This window comes from Engystomops pustulosus, chromosome 9, assembly GCF_040894005.1.
Source record: "Engystomops pustulosus chromosome 9, aEngPut4.maternal, whole genome shotgun sequence".
In the NCBI taxonomy this organism is placed as follows: Eukaryota; Metazoa; Chordata; class Amphibia; order Anura; family Leptodactylidae; genus Engystomops; species Engystomops pustulosus.
In genome coordinates, this window is record NC_092419.1 from 11,613,216 (window position 1) to 11,634,050 (window position 20,835).

Consider the following 20,835-nt stretch of genomic DNA (forward strand, 5'->3'; position numbering starts at 1 on the left):
GAGATAGATAGATAGATAGATAGATGATAGATGAACACCAGTCTTAAAATCCCCTCCGCTGGTGGTCATGCTCCTGGTCATCTTGGTAAATGCCGGCACAAACTCTGCCAGTTCGGACTAGTTTTTTGCAATAATCTCAGGCAGTTTTTCGGTGGCGGCTATAGTAAATGTGATGGGCACGGCTTTCACCCCTGGCTTGTCTATCCCTCCGACACTCCTATAGTGACGTGTGGGTCGGAGAAGTCATAATGAATCTCCTCCAGTATGGTTAGCCCCGTTCTGACCAATGGTTTTTATGTATAACGTCATTATTTCTACAATCTCAGTATTTTATTCATAATCATCTCAAGAGCAGATTTTAAAATTTATACCAAAAGTTAACTTTTATTTTTCCTGCTCTTCCCCCGTAGGCACCTCTGGAGCTTCTTTAAAACTGTACAAGTGACAACACAACATCTCCAACAATCTCCAGGTTGTTAATCATCTGCAGGGTGGGGAAGCGGTGAGCATAGTCACAGAAGTGCTGCCCATTCACAAACACCTTGTATCGGCCATTGCCGGAGCGAATGGAGATCTGTGGGAATATAGATACTTATTAGATGCTTCCTCATTGGTCCAATAACCCTCCGATCATCCCAAGAGAACCAGCAGGGTCATACCATGCGGCATCTATATCTCCCAAAGAAATACTCACATCAAAGTATTGCCCTGGCACAAAGGGGTTGTGTCCCATGGCCCTCTCCTCATGGCCCCAGGAGCCCCGAAGGCAGCTGTTCCTCACCACCGCGCGCTCATTCAGACGAACATTGAAGTGAAAAGCGTTCTCTCCACTCGCTGTCTTAAAATTAATGCTAAACCTGGAAGAGAGTCCAATAATAGTGTCATAACAAGGCAAAGAATTTGAAATAATTTTGGGGTCTTGTCTGGGTTATGGAGCTTATGATAGCTTCATTAAATATGGGATTTGGTTTAGGGTTTACATTGGTTTAAAGGTCTGAGGGCTTCATTTTTGTAAGGATCTAAACTATACCAAGTCTGAGGTCTTCTCCGAGGTCTGATCTTAAAGGGAACCTGTCACCAGGGACCTCATTTTCACTAAAGACAGATTGTAAAAGCCCAGGACACCTGCAGTGCAAAAATGTCTTTCTGCCTTTTATAAGCATTTGCATTACAGTATAATTGTGTGTTATAACTTACCTTACATCCTGACAAAATCCTGGGGTAGTCACAGGGGTTGGACTTTGGTTTGCATGCATTTCAAAAAACAACATGTAACTTGTCTGAGCTGCAGGCTGCCTCCATCTTTGTGCTCCTGTATATCTTGTCCCTCCCCCACTGATGTGACCTCTGAGAAGGAGCAGGAGGTGGAGCTTTATAGAAGCACAAAGGTGGGGGCCAAGCCCTGAGGAGGGAGTAACACAGAAAAGCCCCATGTTGTTGTTTTTTTTTAAATGCATCCAAATGCGTCCAGCCCCTGTGACTACCCCAGGATTTTGTCAGGGTGCAAGAGTTAGTTATAACTCACAATTACACTCACCGGCCACTTTATTAGGTACACCATGCTAGTAACGGGCTGGACCCCTTTTGCCTTCAGAACTGCCTCAATTCTTCGTGGCATAGATACAACAAGGTGCTGGAAGCTCCTCAGAGATTTTGCTCCATATTGACATGATGGCATCACACAGTTGCCGCAGATTTGTCGGCTGCACATCCATGATGCGAATCTCCCGTTCCACCACATCCCAAAGATGCTCTATTGGATTGAGATCTGGTGACTGTGGAGGCCATTTGTGTCCAGTGACCTCATTGTCATGTTCAAGAAACCAGTCTGAGATGATTCCAGCTTTATGACATGGCGCATTATCCTGCTGAAAGTAGCCATCAGATGTTACAGGGTACATTGTGCTCATAAAGGGATGGACATGGGCAGCAACAATACTCAGGTAGGCTGTGGCGTTGTACCAAGGGGCCCAAAGACACCATGACACCACCACCACCAGCCTGAGCCGCTGATACAAGGCAGGATGGATCCATGACACCCCCACCACCAGCCTGAGCCGCTGATACAAGGCAGGATGGATCCATGACACCCCCACCACCAGCCTGAGCCGCTGATACAAGGCAGGATGGATCCATGACACCACCACCACCAGCCTGAGCCGCTGATACAAGGCAGGATGGATCCATGACACCACCACCACCAGCCTGAGCCGCTGATACAAGGCAGGATGGATCCATGCTTTCATGTTGTTGACGCCAAATTCTGACCCTACCATCCGAATGTCGCAGCAGAAATCGAGACTCATCAGACCAGGCAACGTTTTTCCAATCTTCTGCTGTCCAATTTCGATGAGCTTGTGCAAATTGTAGCCTCAGTTTCCTGTTCTTAGCTGAAAGGATGGCACCCGGTGTGGTCTTCTGCTGCTGTAGCCCATCTGCCTCACAGTTCGACGTACTGTGCGTTCAGAGATGCTCTTCTGCCTACCTTGGTTGTAACGGGTGGCGATTTGAGTCACTGTAGCCTTTCTATCAGCTCGAACCAGTCTGCCCATTCTCCTCTGACCTCTGGCATCAACAAGGCATTTCCGCCCACAGAACTGCCGCTCACTGGATGTTTTTTCTTTTTCGGACCATTCTCTGTAAACCCTAGAGATGGTTGTGCATGAAAATCCCAGTAGATCAGCAGTTTCTGAAATACTCAGACCAGCCCTTCTGGCACCAACAACCATGCCACGTTCAAAGGCCTCAAATCACCTTTCTTCCCCATACTGATGCTCGGGAGAACTGCAGGAGATTGTCTTGACCATGTCTACATGCCTAAATGCACTGCCGCCATGTGATTGGCTGATTAGAAATTAAGTGTTAACGAGCAGTTGGACAGGTGTACCTAATAAAGTGGCCGGTGAGTGTATATTGTAATGAAAATGCTTAGAGAAGGCAGAGAGGGCGATGTGCACTGCAGGTGTGATGAGTCTCTAGTGAGAATTAGGTCCCTGGTGACAGGTTCCCTTTAATTCTGAGCCTAGTCTGTGGTTGTAATAACCAGGTTTCAATTAATTTTAGGATCTGGTCTGGGATCTAAATTGATGAAAGGGTCTGAGTCACAATTTACTGTATTGAGGTTCTTTGGCTGAGTCTAAATTCATAAAGTATTGTTTTTTTAATGGAGTATTTTCTGGGGTCGGTGAGAATTGTGGTTGGGTTTCTTTGGTTGTGGTCTGAGGACTAAATTTGAGTCTGATGTAAGTTCTGAATATGGGGTAAGTTTGTTTTAGGGCCTGGTCTTGCATCTGATTAGAGTCTGAATTTATTTTATTTTTATGCTCTGAAGTTTATTTTGGGTCTGAATTTATATACAGGACTAGGATCAAGAATTATTCTGCTGGCCTTGGTCTGAATTCATTTAACAGTGTGGTCTGGGGTCTGAATTAGAGGGGTGGTCTATGACTTGGAAGTGGCGCATAAAAACAATAAACCACTTATACTCATCTCTACTGGTCCACCCGTGGGACCATTGCTACTGTCCACATGTGGGACCTCCCATCACAGCTGGGTCTCTGTTTACATAGGCCGGTGGAACTGTCCCAACCCCTGCCACCCACCTGCTAAAGCCTGAAAGTCCTGCTGTAACAGGCACATGGCAGTGGTCAGGATGCCACCGTAGGCCTCTGTATACAATCAAAGACCAGGCAATGACGGATGGTGGCGGAAGAGGTGAGTAAAAGGGGTTTATGCTCTCCCCCACCCCCCAAGCCATAGATACCATTACACAGCCATTACATAATATTACTGCTTCCTTACGTTTGGCCTCCCATGGGCATGAACCCTCTAACCACAAAGGTCCTCTTGGGAGACACTCCACCGGGTATGTTGGCACGATAGGGAACAGGCTGCAAGTAGATAAAATGTACAACCGGTCAAGAAACCAAAAAGTAATAATTTGAAATACAAATCCTCAACCCAAGTACAGGCAGTCCCCGGGTTACGTACAGGATCGGTTCTGCAGGTTTGTTCTTAAGTTGAAATGGTATGTAAGTCGGAACTGTATACTTAGCTCCAGGCAAAAATTTTTGGGTCTCTGTGACAATTGGATTTTAAAAATGTTGAATTGTAATAAGAACCAGGATTAACAATGAAGCTTCATTACAGACAACTGTTATATCTGTCCGTTTGTAACTAGGGGTCGTCTGTAAATCATGTGTCCTTAAGTAGTCAACCGCCTGTACTTAAGCCCCCAATAGGTTTTGTATGGAGGATATCTTAAATCTTTAGGTGTCTTCCACTCCCTCTGATATCTAATTGTCCCTATCACTTGCCCTTAGCCTGAAATAGGCCCCCAGCTCTGCCATGTACTTAGCCAGGAACTTTTTCGCTCCCTGTTAGTGTTTAATACATTGAAATAAGGAAGAGAAAGCCAATATAAAAGGTGCAATAGTCTGGCAAAAAACAAGTCCCGGACAAAAAAAAAAAGGAACTTATTTGTAAAACTTTGCTGAGAAGAGAAACAATGTTTACATATTATAATATATTATACATAACCCAAAAAACTCAATTCAACCTACAAAATACAAGCCCTCATCACATAAAGTGAGGATCTTTTGAAAGTCAAGGATGAAAAAAACACCTACAAAATAGTGGCTACTGCCCTGTATATAGATGGATATACACAGAATGGGATTGAGAATGTACAAGACCCCTGTATACTGACCGGGTTATAGGTTGGTCCTCCCATTGCCTATAAAGATAGAAGCAATAATCCATAAGAATAATTGAATTAGGATGATAACAATGTGTATATATGGACTTGTGTAAGTCAAATACTCACAGGCAGGGTCATCACTGGATACCCTTGCCCCGGCATCATCTAGAGAAAATACATTATAATGGTCATATCTCAAGGTGCCCAATGGCACAACATCCACAGTCTACCCTATAATACTTACCCCACCAGGTGGGTAGGCAGGGCCCTACAATAAAAAAAAATGTACATTTTAAATACCAGTTCAGTTCTAATATAACCATAGCTTTACCCTTATAGTCTTCTTCTTGACATTGAAGGTGTTATAAAGTTTAGAAAACCCCACAGTTAGGCCTCATACACCAGAACGTGTCACTGTTTGTGGCCACTCACCCCACCAATGTCTATAGGAGGTGACTGCCTCCACCCCAAAGATGGTCAGGACCGAGCCCATATTTAGTGGTGCGGCAGTCAGCTCTTTCATGGTTACACCTAATAGGACCGCCTAATAGTTAGGCACAGTTTGTGCGGCTGGCACACGGGAAAAGCACATGTACATATTACTGTAATACGTAATACTAGACCCAAGAGGTCCAGCAGAAGCAGACAATCTCATATGTAAGCTACTAGGGTCTATTGGGTTGATGGAGGATGGGCAGAGGAAGACTCTCTCTACCAAGGTGGACCCACATGGACCCACAAAGTTTTTCCCCTCAATGTTCCATTACCCGAGTGAACCCTTCTAGGTTATACCTCCGATTCTTTTTATCTTTCTTCTCCATATTGTGCTCTAACACTGTCTGTAAATATTGGATCAAAGCCACCCGGACCCCCTTTTTATCAGAATTGGTTGTGACTCAGATGTTTATGGAGACATTCCAGCGATCCCTACATGCTACATAGCCGGAGAAAGAAGTCTAAGGTTTGGCAGAATACAAGGGGGGACATTAATCATAGGGGGTCTCAGGTTCGCCTGTTTTAGCGCCTGGTTTGCTCTTCTTTTTGGCTCCTGATCTATGATGGATCTGGTTCTGCCTTAGTAAATGCACTTTGGATTTGTCGCATGTCCCATTCATTTGCGCCTAAATTTGCGCCAAATTTGCCGCAAATTGTTAGATCTCATTTGTGAGCAATAATGAAAGGAGACTGAGAAAATGTGACAGAACGTTCAGGGCGTCATCTCTGCACAAAAACTATCATTGTGATGTAACTGCAGGGACTAAAAGTGACAGAGATGGGAAAAAAAAAAAATTCTTGCTGAAATGAGTCTTTTCCTTTTTTATTATAATTTACATGAAATGGCGTCTGATAATATTCTCAGATCTGTACAATAAGACAATAATCACTCCCAGAGATGATCCCAGAGACAATGATGAAGTCGTTACTGGAGAAATGTTACATTTTATAATTGCTCCGAAGTATTTCCCATGTTGCATGGAGGGAATTCTTCATTTGGGAACCTAAAATGTATGTTTTTAGTAATGAAAAGTGATTTTTTTTTGGAAGTGCAGCTGCTCAGAGGAGGTGCATTTTTGCGCCTATTTTGCGCCTTTTTAGGCACAAATTAGTGAAAGATCCCGCTGTATAGGACGCACTCACTATGTCAGATAAGGCGCAGGGACTCAGAACCACTAAGTGCCGAACTTTGCCGTGCCACCATAAATGCGCCAAATTAACGAGATGCGCCGGATTTTTGCGCTAAAAAACGCTCAAACCAGTCTAACAGACTATGATTAATGTCCCCCAAGATGTCTGATTCTTCTGTCTATAGAAGATCATGTTCAAAGGAGACCTTATCAGTACATTCTCCTCACCCATTGAAGTACACAAAGAGGTTGGAGGCGTATTTGGCCAGCTTAGTCACAAACAAGGTCTATTTTTGTCTTAGGAAATCTTAGTCACCTTATTCTTTAAGAAGCTTGATTGTTGTAAGCCTGATAACAGTCCTCTCCACAACACTAAACGTCAATGATATGAGCTGAATAGTGGAGTTGTTGAATTGAAGACCTATCCTACAGATCTTTTCGAAAACTTCCTTTAATTTTTAGGTTCTTACTTTACACTGGAAATGTAACTTACTCCAACTCCTCCGCCTCCTCCTCCAACGACGCTCAGAGATTGGATGTTGACCTCTCCATCTACTTGAACGTTGTCCACCCTCTCTAGAGGAATCCGATGATTGAAGTGATAGAAGGGGGAACCGTTTACATTGACCTAGTAAAAAGGAGAATGGAAGGAGAATGGCCAAAGAGGGACGATCCATGATTAATATTTTGACATTATAAACATAAACCATTGGACACAATACAAGTTCATATTAGTTATTGACATTTTATTACCTGGTATCCTCCGGGATTGGCAAAAATCACCATTTCAAAGTAACCCCCTTTGTTAAAGGGGAATCCATCTTTCTTTTTCTCTTCACCGCCCCATGACCCTCCCTGGAAAGTGTTAAACACCACCCTCTTCCCATCGAATCGAGGATTAAAGTGGAAGGCAATGTCAGATCCATTAAACTGACCGCACGAAAGGTTCACACTGAACCTGCGAGGAAGAAGACAAAGAGACCAATGTTACATCTGTACCATAGACCTTTCTGCTAGAACATCTCACATCCCGGTCCTCACCCCATCCTTAGATTTCCATCTCTGAACATTGATAATGACAGCTTTGTGTTGATGGTCTTATAGTGGACAATCTCCACATCTAATGGACTCCTTTGATTATTGTATTGGTCCATTTGGTTTCCATAATTGTGTCAGTTATTTCATCTTCTAACAGAATTTACAATGAATTTCTCAAAGTCGTGGAGTTTAGATCCCCCTAGATCAGTGGTGGTGAACCAATGGCACGGGTCCCAGAGGTGGCACCCAGAACCCTCTCTGTGGGCACCCGCGCCATCACCCCAAGCAGAAGAGTTCATCATACAGGATTAAAGGCCTCCTCCTGTGGTCCCAGGACACCTAGGATGTGGCATGTTCAGCATTATTTTGAAGCCATACATCCTTGGCTGCGTGGGACTACCGGAGTAACGTGGAGGTGTGGACAACGCTGGATTATCATTGGCGCACTTGCTCCACGCCCTGCGATTCTTCCTGTTCAGGAGACCCTGCAGGGAAGCTGCAGTAGTAATCAAAATTTCTCCTCCCTCTTTCTACTGTACTAGTGTCCTTGGGACGATCCAATTGAAAAGGAGCAATAAGTTATCGATTATGTTGCCATGTTGGCACTTTGCGTTAAATAATCAGGTTTTTGTTGTAGTTTGGGCACCCGGTCTGTAGAAAGTTCACCATCACTGCCCTAGATAATATACATTCATGCCCCAAAAAGATTAGTCATACCCTGTGCTAAAAAAATTATATTGAAAATGTCCAGTTGGTTGTGTAAGAAGATTTGGGGGGAAATTTATCAGAAGTGTGTAAGAGCAGAACTGTTCTATTTGCTGATGGTCAATTAACAGCTCAGCTTTAAAGGGGTTTTCCAACTAAGAAAAGTAAGGCCCTATCCACAAAATGCTGAGGCCCCCACAGATCATGAAAACGAGGGGTCTGATGGAGTCTGACGTAACTCCGTTGGACCCCTCATCGCTCCGTCAGACTCCGCACATGACTGTTCTGCTCCATTCATCTCTATGGAGCTGACGGAAATGGATGAATGGAGCAGAACAGTCATGCGCGGCCGTCTGCTCTATTAGTCTGACGGAGTGACGAGGTACCTAGGACCCCATCAGACACCTTGTTTTCGTGATCTGTCGGGGTCTCAGCACTGAGACCCCCACGGAACAGCTAGTTAGGCCTTACAAGATGGGGGATCCTGCTTTTGGGAGGGGTGATCCATATTTACTCAACATACAAATTACTTAAATTATGGGATAATATTTGAGGGCTGATATCAGGTATAATATGAGCTGAGCTCACGTGATGGCTGCGGCCGCCATTTACATTTATTGCTGTGATCATGTGAATGTCATAGAGGTTTAAAGCCCCGAGCCATGTCACACAGTCCTCCCATGACAACTCATCCATATTACTGTCACAAGAAGATAAGATGGCTTCTCTGTGCGTTTGCCAAGAAGATGATAAGATTACAATAGACAGGCTCTGACATAGACTTTACTATTGATAAACTCCAATATACTTTAATACAGAGGAACTGGCTGGGCGGGCATGGAGAGGTGTGAAGGGGGCCTGGTGGTGGAGCGGGCATGGAGAGGTGTGAAGGGGCCCTGGTGGTGGAGCAGGAGTGGAGAGGTGTTAAGGGGCCCTGGTGGTGGAGCAGGCGTGGAGAGGTGTGAAGGGGGCCTGGTGGTGGAGCGGGCGTGGAGAGGTGTGAAGGGGGCCTGGTGGTGGAGCAGGCGTGGAGAGGTGTGAAGGGGCCCTGGTGGTGGAGCGGGCGTGGAGAGGTGTGAAGCGGGCCTGGTGGTGGAGCAGGAGTGGAGAGGTGTTAAGGGGCCCTGGTGGTGGAGCAGGCGTGGAGAGGTGTGAAGGGGCCCTGGTGGTGGAGCGGGCGTGGAGAGGTGTGAAGCAAGCCTGGTGGTGGAGCGGGCGTGGAGAGGTGTGAAGGGGGCCTGGTGGTGGAGCGGGCGTGGAGAGGTGTGAAGGGGGCCTGGTGGTGGAGCAGGCGTGGAGAGGTGTGAAGAGAGCCTGGTGGTGGAGCGGGCGTGGAGAGGTGTGAAGGGGGCCTGGTGGTGGAGCAGGCGTGGAGAGGTGTGAAGCGGGCCTGGTGGTGGAGCAGGAGTGGAGAGGTGTTAAGGGGCCCTGGTTGTGGAGCAGGCGTGGAGAGGTGTGAAGGGGCCCTGGTGGTGGAGCGGGCGTGGAGAGGTGTGAAGCGAGCCTGGTGGTGGAGCGGGCGTGGAGAGGTGTGAAGGGGGCCTGGTGGTGGAGCGGGCATGGAGAGGTGTGAAGGGGGCCTGGTGGTGGAGCAGGCGTGGAGAGGTGTGAAGAGAGCCTGGTGGTGGAGCAGGCATGGAGAGGTGTGAAGCGAGCCTGGTGGTGGAGCGGGCATGGAGAGGTGTGAAGGGGGCCTGGTGGCAGAGCAGGCGTGGAGAGGTGTGAAGTGAGCCTGGTGGTGGAGCGGGCGTGGAGAGGTGTGAAGGGGGCCTGGTGGTGGAGCGGGCGTGGAGAGGTGTGAAGGGGGCCTGGTGGTGGAGCAGGCGTGGAGAGGTGTGAAGAGAGCCTGGTGGTGGAGCAGGCGTGGAGAGGTGTGAAGTGAGCCTGGTGGTGGAGCGGGCGTGGAGAGGTGTGAAGCGAGCCTGGTGGTGGAGCGGGCATGGAGAGGTGTGAAGCGGGCCTGGTGGTGGAGCGGGCGTGGAGAGGTGTGAAGGGGGCCTGGTGGTACAGCAGGCGTGGAGAGGTGTGAAGTGAGCCTGGTAGTGGAGCGGGCGTGGAGAGGTGTGAAGGGGGCCTGGTGGTGGAGCAGGAGTGGAGAGGTGTGAAGGGGGCCTGGTGGTGGAGCGGGCGTGGAGAGGTGTGAAGGTGGCCTAGTGGTGGAGTGGGCATGGTTAGTTGTGAGACAGGCCAGGTGGTGGAGCGGGCGTGGATAGGTGTGAGCGTCCTGGTGGTGGAGCGGGCGTGGAGAGGTGTGAAGGGGGCCTGGTGGTGGAGCAGGCGTGGAGAGGTGTGAAGAGAGCCTGGTGGTGGAGCAGGCGTGGAGAGGTGTGAAGTGAGCCTGGTGGTGGAGCGGGCGTGGAGAGGTGTGAAGCGAGCCTGGTGGTGGAGCGGGCATGGAGAGGTGTGAAGCGGGCCTGGTGGTGGAGCGGGCGTGGAGAGGTGTGAAGGGGGCCTGGTGGTACAGCAGGCGTGGAGAGGTGTGAAGTGAGCCTGGTGGTGGAGCGGGCGTGGAGAGGTGTGAAGGGGGCCTGGTGGTGGAGCAGGAGTGGAGAGGTGTGAAGGGGGCCTGGTGGTGGAGCGGGCGTGGAGAGGTGTGAAGGTGGCCTAGTGGTGGAGTGGGCATGGTTAGTTGTGAGACAGGCCAGGTGGTGGAGCGGGCGTGGATAGGTGTGAGCGTCCTGGTGGTGGAGCGGGCATGGAGAGGTGTGAAGGGGGCCTGGTGGTGGAGCAGGCGTGGAGAGGTGTGAAGGGGGCCTGGTGGTAGAGCAGGGGCGTGGATAGGTGTGAAAGGGGCCTAGTGGTGGAGTGGGCATGGATAGTTGTGAGACAGGCCAGGTGGTGGAGCGGGCGTGGATAGGTGTGAAGGGGGCCTGGTGGTGGAGCAGGCGTGGAGAGGTGTGAAGGGGGCCTGGTGGTGGAGCGGGCGTGGAGAGGTGTGAAGGGGGCCTGGTGGTGGAGCGGGCGTGGAGAGGTGTGAAGGGGGCCTGGTGGTGGAGCAGGCGTGGAGAGGTGTGAAGAGAGCCTGGTGGTGGAGCAGGCGTGGAGAGGTGTGAAGTGAGCCTGGTGGTGGAGCGGGCGTGGAGAGGTGTGAAGCGAGCCTGGTGGTGGAGCGGGCATGGAGAGGTGTGAAGCGGGCCTGGTGGTGGAGCGGGCGTGGAGAGGTGTGAAGGGGGCCTGGTGGTACAGCAGGCGTGGAGAGGTGTGAAGTGAGCCTGGTAGTGGAGCGGGCGTGGAGAGGTGTGAAGGGGGCCTGGTGGTGGAGCAGGAGTGGAGAGGTGTGAAGGGGGCCTGGTGGTGGAGCGGGCGTGGAGAGGTGTGAAGGTGGCCTAGTGGTGGAGTGGGCATGGTTAGTTGTGAGACAGGCCAGGTGGTGGAGCGGGCGTGGATAGGTGTGAGCGTCCTGGTGGTGGAGCGGGCGTGGAGAGGTGTGAAGGGGGCCTGGTGGTGGAGCAGGCGTGGAGAGGTGTGAAGAGAGCCTGGTGGTGGAGCAGGCGTGGAGAGGTGTGAAGTGAGCCTGGTGGTGGAGCGGGCGTGGAGAGGTGTGAAGCGAGCCTGGTGGTGGAGCGGGCATGGAGAGGTGTGAAGCGGGCCTGGTGGTGGAGCGGGCGTGGAGAGGTGTGAAGGGGGCCTGGTGGTACAGCAGGCGTGGAGAGGTGTGAAGTGAGCCTGGTGGTGGAGCGGGCGTGGAGAGGTGTGAAGGGGGCCTGGTGGTGGAGCAGGAGTGGAGAGGTGTGAAGGGGGCCTGGTGGTGGAGCGGGCGTGGAGAGGTGTGAAGGTGGCCTAGTGGTGGAGTGGGCATGGTTAGTTGTGAGACAGGCCAGGTGGTGGAGCGGGCGTGGATAGGTGTGAGCGTCCTGGTGGTGGAGCGGGCATGGAGAGGTGTGAAGGGGGCCTGGTGGTGGAGCAGGCGTGGAGAGGTGTGAAGGGGGCCTGGTGGTAGAGCAGGGGCGTGGATAGGTGTGAAAGGGGCCTAGTGGTGGAGTGGGCATGGATAGTTGTGAGACAGGCCAGGTGGTGGAGCGGGCGTGGATAGGTGTGAAGGGGGCCTGGTGGTGGAGCAGGCGTGGAGAGGTGTGAAGGGGGCCTGGTGGTGGAGCGGGCGTGGAGAGGTGTGAAGGGGGCCTGGTGGTGGAGCGGGCGTGGAGAGGTATGAGACGTGCCTGGTGGTGGAGCGGGTGTGGAGAGGTGTGAAGCGTCCTGGTGGTGGAGCGGGCGTGGAGAGGTGTGAAGCGGGTCTGGTGTTGGAACGGGTGTGGAGATGAGCGAAGCGGGCCTGGTGGTGGAGCGGGCGTGGAGAGGTATGAAGGGGGCCTGGTGGTGTAGCAGGCGTGGAGAGGTGTGAAGGGGGCCTGGTGGTGGAGCGGGCGTGGAGAGGTGGGAAGGGGGCCTGGTGGTGGAGCAGGCGTGGAGAGGTGTGAAGGGGGCCTGGTGGTGGAGCAGGCGTGGAGAGGTGTGAAGGGGGCCTGGTGGTGGAGCGGGCGTGGAGAGGTGTGAAGGGGGCCTGGTGGTGGAGCGGGCGTGGAGAGGTGTGAAGCGGGCCTGGTGGTGGAGCGGGTGTGGAGAGGTGTGAAGCGTCCTGGTGGTGGAGCGGGCGTGGAGAGGTGTGAAGCGGGTCTGGTGTTGGAGCGGGTGTGGAGATGAGCGAAGCGGGCCTGGTGGTGGAGCGGGCGTGGAGAGGTATGAAGGGGGCCTGGTGGTGGAGCCGACGTGGAGAGGTGTGAAGCGTCCTGGGGGTGGAGCAGGCGTGAAGAGGTGTGAAGCGGGCCTGGTGGTGGAGCGGGCGTGGAGAGGTGTGAAGCGTCCTGGGGGTGGAACAGGCGTGAAGAGGTGTGAAGCGGGCCTGGTGGTGGAGCGGTCGTGGAGAGGTGTTAAGGGGGCCTGGTGGTGGAGCGGATAGGTACAGAGTGTTCCTGCTAGCTATAGCCTGAACCCATTCAGGCTGATAAAGCCCTGCCTACAGTGTTGGGGCCCCGATTATAATGTATGGGAAATTGGCACCTTATGGGCCCCCAAAGCCTCTTGGGCCCGGTTGTGACCGCACACTCTGCACCCCCTCAGGTTACGCCCCTGCCTGCCTAATACAATTGCCAATTGGCACACCTGCCGTATACATAGGGTGGAGCCTTCCAATATATATCCATAATCATATACATCAACATGCATATATGTATATGATCCAAAACACTGATCTCAATGGATTCGGTCAGCCATCTAACCTCCTTTTCTCTATAACCCACCATTCTATGCAATCTATGTCGTTATCTGTGCATCTCTACTTTCAAATGGGCGGAGCCTGATTGTCTGTTGTATCCCCAGACCACCCATTTGACACTGGGTTCTGAAACAAGGCCAATTAGATTCTTTATTGACAAATGGGCGGTCCCGAGCTGGAGCAGACAGCCCAATGAGACAAATGGGGTTCTATTTTATATTATTTTGAAATAATGTTGAAAAAACTAATTTAAGGTTTATTTTACTAGTTTGGGTGGTTAGGAGCAAACTGTCTAAGACAAGGATTATAGTACACCTATTACTATTATTATTACTATACATCTCCTTTGTATAATGTTTAGATACTTTACGTTTTGCTGTGATGAGGGACCATCCCCTGAATGTAAACCGACATGCCGGGCCGCAGATTGCCAAAGACCGGTTGTCTGAAAGGAACAGCCTAAAGAAAGATAGAAAGATTAAAAGGATGAGTGAATCTCCCGGTACCAAACCTTATTTTAAATGGGAGTTTTTAAAAAAGAAATAGAGGCAGTTTGTACTTAAGTTGAATCTGTATGTAAGTCGGAACTCTATATTTTGTCCCAGTAACTTGATTTTCAAAATTTTATCAATAAAGCTTCATTACAGACACCTTACAGCTGATCATTGCTGCCTGGGACTATAGTAACATCCAGAGAGGTCACAGTGGGCAGAGGGGTCCGTCTGTGACTAGGGGTCGTCTGTAAGTCGGGTGTCCTTAAGTAGGGGACCGCCTGTACATGAAAAGAAGGCCCCTGGAGGTCGCTAATGTGAAATTGATAGGGGCGGTAATCATTTATTTTCTCTGGGGGTGTGTCTCTGTTATTGGTATGAAAATAATAGGTTACCACCCCCTTGGCTAATACAAGATAATTTACATATAAACTTTCAGGAGTCATATTAATCTGGAGCTCAGTGGAAATCAATGGTGTTATGCCATTAATCCAGTAGGCAACCAGAAGCCGACTACAGCCTTAACTTAAAGATGAGTGCTGAGGCTACGATGCAGTTAAATGCAGAGAGCTAAGAGAACAGCAGTGTGAGGACACAACCCAATGCACTCAGTGAAGCTACAATCCTGGAATATAAATAGATTTTTAACAGTCCTGCTGCTACCAACAATACCTACATATTTCTCCACGACTGTCCACACACTCGGGAGTAAAATTGACTTAACCGTTCAGAGTACGCTGGTTGCGTTTCCTCACACTGCTGTGCCCTGAGCTTTTGTAGGTCCAGTCGATTGGATGTTATGTGTTTGGTGCTGTTCAATGAGCAGATGATGAGGAAAAATATAAGTCAAAGATATAGTCATGGAGAAATGTGTGCAGCCGTTACTTACCGGGTTGTAAACGGGCTGGTATCCTACGGGTGAAACAAACGCCATGTCTGAAGATGTTCACCTAGATAGTACAATGACTATGAGAGCTCTGTACATACAGCGCATTGATTATATACACACACGTAACATGGGATGGTCTCCGCACAGGCCATTAACCTTTGTCCCCAGCTTTACTGCGCCTATGTACTATATAAAAAAAAGGACCTTTAGTCGTGTAATTTATAGGTTTGAGGAAGTCAGAGTACAGTCTGCTAGGAGACGGGAGGTATGGGGCTTTCCACATGGCAAATGATTAATGGCCATAGATAGAGAGGATTCCCCTCAATACAGTCTGATACACGGTACAGTAACCTAAGGGTCTGTACTGGGACATTACTGGACTAATGCTATTAGAAGTGCAGCCTAAGGGTTTGTACTGGGACATTACTGGACTAATGCTATAAGTGGGGCAGCCTAAGGGTCTGTACTGGGACATCACTGGACTAATGCTATGAGTAGTGAAGCCTAAGGGTTTGTACTGGGACATTACTGGACTAATGTTATAAGTAGTATAGCCTAAGGGTCTGTACTGGGACATTACTGGACTAATGTTATTAGTAGTGTAGCCTAAGGGTCTGTACTGGGACATTACTGGACTAATGTTATTAGTAGTGTAGCCTAAGGGTCTGTACTGGGACATTACTGGACTAATGTTATTAGTAGTGTAGCCTAAGGGTCTGTACTGGGACATTACTGGACTAATGTTATAAGTAGTGTAGCCTAAGGGTCTGTACTGGGACATTAATGGACTAATGTTATAAGTAGTGTAGCCTAAGGGTCTGTACTGGGACATTACTGGACTAATGTTATTAGTAGTGTAGTTTAAGGGTCTGTACTGGGACATTACTGGACTAATGTTATAAGTAGTGTAGCCTAAGGGTCTGTACTGGGACATTACTAGGCTAATGTTATTAGAAGTGCAGCCTAAGGGTCTGTACTGGGACATTACTGGACTAATGTTATTAGTAGTGTAGCCTAAGGGTCTGTACTGGGACATTACTGGACTAATGTTATTAGTACTGCTGCCAAAGGGTCTGTACTGGGACATTACTGGACTAATGTTATTAGAAGTGCAGCCTAAGGGTCTGTACTGGGACATTACTGAACTAATGTTATAAGTAGTGTAGCCTAAGGGTCTGTACTGGGACATTACTGGACTAATGTTATTAGTACTGCTGCCAAAGGGTCTGTACTGGGACATTACTGGACTAATGTTATTAGAAGTGCAGCCTAAGGGTCTGTACTGGGACATTACTGAACTAATGTTATAAGTAGTGTAGCCTAAGGGTCTGTACTGGGACATTACTGTACTAATGTTATAAGTAGTATAGCCTAAGGGTCTGTACTGGGACATTACTGGACTAATGCTATTAGAAGTGCAGCCTAAGGGTTTGTACTGGGACATTACTGGACTAATGCTATAAGTGGGGCAGCCTAAGGGTCTGTACTGGGACATCACTGGACTAATGCTATGAGTAGTGAAGCCTAAGGGTTTGTACTGGGACATTACTGGACTAATGTTATAAGTAGTATAGCCTAAGGGTCTGTACTGGGACATTACTGGACTAATGTTATTAGTAGTGTAGCCTAAGGGTCTGTACTGGGACATTACTGGACTAATGTTATTAGTAGTGTAGCCTAAGGGTCTGTACTGGGACATTACTGGACTAATGTTATTAGTAGTGTAGCCTAAGGGTCTGTACTGGGACATTAATGGACTAATGTTATAAGTAGTGTAGCCTAAGGGTCTGTACTGGGACATTACTGGACTAATGTTATTAGTAGTGTAGTTTAAGGGTCTGTACTGGGACATTACTGGACTAATGTTATAAGTAGTGTAGCCTAAGGGTCTGTACTGGGACATTACTAGGCTAATGTTATTAGAAGTGCAGCCTAAGGGTCTGTACTGGGACATTACTGGACTAATGTTATTAGTAGTGTAGCCTAAGGGTCTGTACTGGGACATTACTGGACTAATGTTATTAGTACTGCTGCCAAAGGGTCTGTACTGGGACATTACTGGACTAATGTTATTAGAAGTGCAGCCTAAGGGTCTGTACTGGGACATTACTGAACTAATGTTATAAGTAGTGTAGCCTAAGGGTCTGTACTGGGACATTACTGGACTAATGTTATTAGTACTGCTGCCAAAGGGTCTGTACTGGGACATTACTGGACTAATGTTATTAGAAGTGCAGCCTAAGGGTCTGTACTGGGACATTACTGAACTAATGTTATAAGTAGTGTAGCCTAAGGGTCTGTACTGGGACATTGCTGGACTAATGTTATAAGTGGTGCAGCCTAAGGGTTTGTACTGGGACATTACTGTACTAATGTTATAAGTAGTGTGGCCTAAGGGTCTGTACTAAGGGACATTAATGGGACTAATATTATTAGTAGTGCAGCCTAAGGGTTTGTACTGGGACATTACTGAACTAATGTTATAAGTAGTGTAGCCTAAGGGTCTGTACTGGGACATTACTGGACTAATGTTATTAGTAGTGTAGCCTAAGGGTCTGTACTGGGACATTACTGGACTAATGTTATAAGTAGTGTAGCCTAAGGGTCTGTACTGGGACATTACTAGACTAATGTTATTAGAAGTGCAGCCTAAGGGTCTGTACTGGGACATTACTGGACTAATGTTATTAGTACTGCTGCCGAAGGGTCTGTACTGGGACATTACTGGACTAATGTTATTAGAAGTGCAGCCTAAGGGTCTGTACTGGGACATTACTGGACTAATGTTATTAGTAGTGTAGCCTAAGGGTCTGTACTGGGACATTACTGGACTAATGTTATAAGTGGTGCAGCCTAAGGGTTTGTACTGGGACATTACTGTACTTATGTTATAAGTAGTGTAGCCTAAGGGTCTGTACTGGGACATTACTAGACTAATGTTATTAGAAGTGCAGCCTAAGGGTCTGTACTGGGACATTACTGGACTAATGTTATTAGTACTGCTGCCGAAGGGTCTGTACTGGGACATTACTGGACTAATGTTATTAGAAGTGCAGCCTAAGGGTCTGTACTGGGACATTACTGGACTAATGTTATTAGTAGTGTAGCCTAAGGGTCTGTACTGGGACATTACTGGACTAATGTTATAAGTGGTGCAGCCTAAGGGTTTGTACTGGGACATTAATGGGACTAATGTTATTAGTAGTGCAGCCTAAGGGTTTGTACTGGGACATTACTGAACTAATATTATAAGTAGTGTAGCCTAAGGGTCTGTACTGGGACATTACTGGACTAATGTTATTAGAAGTGTAGCCTTAGGGTCTGTACTGGGACATTACTAGACTAATGTTATTAGAAGTGTAGCCTAAGGGTTTGTACTGGGACATTACTGAACTAATATTATAAGTAGTGTAGCCTAAGGGTCTGTACTGGGACATTACTGGACTAATGTTATAAGTGGTGCTGCCTAAGGGTCTGTACTGGGACATTACTGGACTAATGTTATTAGTAGTGTAGTTTAAGGGTCTGTACTGGGACATTACTGGACTAATGTTATTAGTAGTGTAACCTAAGGGTCTGTACTGGGACATTACTGGACTAATGTTATTAGTAGTTTACCTGAAGGATCTATACTAAGTAAGATCATATTATGCAGTATTGTAGATAGGATAGAATCCAAACTTTATTTTTATCATATGGATACCCTATAACTTCCATATTCTTCCCTCTGTGGAGCTTTATAATACCTACTTTTTGTAGGAAGACACAAAGATCTGGGTCAGATAATGACTGGACACTATTGAACAACCATTATAATTTTAGTAGTGAATAGAAATCTGGAAGAAGATGAAATCCATCTTGAGGCCTACTCGCAGTTGACAAGCCTCATTTTCAGTTGCTAGGCTACTGATGTGGGACCATGGGATGCAGTTCAGTAATGGACGATTTACTCAAAAACACGTTTCATTTTCCACCCACTCGTCACCCATACGTTTCACACCCTGACCTTAATCCACAGATGGAGGATGACTATGGGACAAAGGTTATGTTTTATCTTCCCTTTGCCCACAAAAGGACACCTATGCCTGTGTGTCGTGTGGGGCTGGGCTGGAAAATTGTAATTATTAACAGGCTTATCAGATGGGAGAGGCTGGAAGATCCGCTTCTATAAACCTTCATAAACGCAAGTTCAGGGGAAGATAACAGGGCGGCGCCGTATCATACTATCTCTATCATGTAGAGCACCATGGGTACACCTGCGACCCGAAACATGGGTTTCAGGAGCACCCGCGACCTCTGGCCAGAGAGAGCTGTCAGGAGGCCATGAATGTGATATTGGCACAAGAGCAGGAATCATGGCTGCTTATTCCAGAAACAGCGCCCCACATGTCAATGGGTTGTGTCTGGTATTGCAGCAGGGTCTAAATGAAGAGAATGGAGCACTTGTAATGTATGGACGGGTGTAGAGTTGTGTTTTTGAAGGAAGAAGCCACGTTTTCATATCCTAATCCTTTTAATATTATTATTTCATATCATGGTAGTAATGGGTTAGCTATTATGGGAAGCTGTAATCTGTACTGACTGCAACTACACCACTAAAGACACAACCTGAGTATTTCCTAGATCTCTGGACGTCTCGTGATTTAATTTCATGTGTCCCACCCAACTATCCATGTTCTGATACTTCTCAAAAACATGGTTCACCAACATTAGCCACGTTATAAATGGGAAGTATTGTAATGTAACCAAACCAGGGGTGGTTATCCAAATGATGCTTACTCGCCCTATCCTTCCATCCCATATTGAATTGTTCACTTGCGTTGAGCTCTTGGTTAAAGTGAATTAATGGAATAATACATGGTGCAGGGCCTGCGGGGATGAGCAGGACTCATTGGGGCACATTTACTAAGGGTCCGAATCTCTCTTTTTTTGTCGGGTTTCGCAAAAATTACCGGTTTGCACCGAATTGCCCCGGGTTTTTGGCACACGCGATCGGATTGTGTCACATCAGCGCCGGGTTGCATGTGAGGGAAATTGGGGGGCGGGCCATCGGAAAACCCGATGGATTCGCTTGACACGCTCTTACCTGCACCCAGGATAGGTTGGTGATCTCCGGTGAACCTCGGCGCAGCAGCGACACCTGGTGGACATTGGGCGCACTACCTTAGTGAATCGCCGGAAGACCCGAATCCTCGCCGGAGAGCGCGCTGCTGGATCGCGACATGAACGGGTATGTAAATGTGCCCCATTATCATTGTATTTCTAGAGTCCTGCTCCTTCCTTCTGGCCCTGCACAAGGTATAATTCAATGAATCAGCTGCAGTGCTGGACTGTTATATGTTGGGCCCACCAGAGGTGATCTTGACGGCTTTTCCTTCAGCCATAAGATACCATTATAAAAATCGTAACATGATCAACAACTAGATTCAATAATCTATTGGAATCATCATATGAAATAGATAATTTCAAATGATTACTTTATTTACTTCCAAATTAATATCTTTGGGGCCCATTATAACATGATAGAACTTGTGGCCCACCGGAGGATTCTCTGATGCTCTGGTGGGCCAGTCCGACACTGCTCAGCTGTGACCAGAGGGTTCCTTCAAGGTCTCATGCAGAGGAACGTATGCCCAAGTGCATACGTTGGTGCGCAGGAGAGGAGAAGGGGGTGAGCGGCGCTCACCCCTGCCCCTCTACTTAGAAAATAGTAGCCATACGGCCATGGATACAGCCAAAGATAGAGCAGGCTCAATCTTTTTGTGGCTATGACTAGGAACGGTGGGCACATAGCCGTCTATGGGGAACATATGTATGGCCATAAGCTTGTGGCCGTACATACGTCCCCAGACGGTCGTGTGCATGGAGCTTAAATCTGTTGTGGTAGACAGACTACAGCTCATTGATGGATCATATTACAAGCAGCCCATAGAAGTCTATGGAGGAGAAGTAGGTGCAGAATGAGAGAGAAGTAAAAATACAAGTGTGTCCTACCCACTATGCTTCCATCATAGCAGATCGGATGCATAGAGATATAAGTAAATAATGGTACAAATAATAATAATATTCATCACGTACACAGTTATACTAGATAACAATGGGATACTCTTTGACATGAATTTCTCTAAGAGTTTGCACATCAGTGAGTAAAGTTGTGTCATCATTGAGGAATGTGC

At 48.0% G+C, this 20,835-nt stretch overlaps 1 protein-coding gene across 3 annotated transcripts; it reads right to left on the reverse strand.

Annotated features, from left to right (window-relative positions):
- Positions 1–337: 337 nt before the first annotated feature.
- LGALS4 (galectin 4) lies at positions 338–18,498 on the reverse strand. Of its 3 annotated transcripts, none has more exons than XM_072123724.1 (11): positions 18,410–18,498; positions 14,660–14,720; positions 13,650–13,738; positions 7,078–7,282; positions 6,818–6,952; positions 4,944–4,967; positions 4,826–4,864; positions 4,709–4,735; positions 3,802–3,890; positions 695–857; positions 339–574 (listed from the first exon to the last, which is right to left on the reverse strand). In XM_072123724.1, exons 2-11 carry the CDS (start codon positions 14,702–14,704, stop codon positions 428–430), a joined length of 963 nt encoding a protein of 320 aa, XP_071979825.1. In that variant the 5' UTR covers positions 14,705–14,720; positions 18,410–18,498; the 3' UTR covers positions 339–427. The 3 variants fall into 3 exon arrangements, with proteins under 3 accessions (XP_071979827.1, XP_071979825.1, XP_071979826.1); XM_072123725.1 differs by lacking the exon at positions 18,410–18,498 and adding an exon at positions 18,278–18,301; XM_072123726.1 differs by lacking the exon at positions 18,410–18,498 and having other exon boundaries at positions 338–574; positions 14,660–14,714.
- Positions 18,499–20,835: the final 2,337 nt, after the last annotated feature.

Coding starts and splice junctions, on each gene's coding strand:
- LGALS4 (XM_072123726.1), bottom strand. CDS start 14,704: ATGGCGTTTGTTTCACCCGTAGGATACCAGCCCGTTTACAACCCG. Junction 6,953..7,077: donor CCAATCCCGGAGGATACCAG/GTAATAAAATGT, acceptor CCTTTTTACTAG/GTCAATGTAAACGGTTCCCC. Junction 858..3,801: donor ATGCCCATGGGAGGCCAAAC/GTAAGGAAGCAG, acceptor ACTCTCTTCCAG/GTTTAGCATTAATTTTAAGA.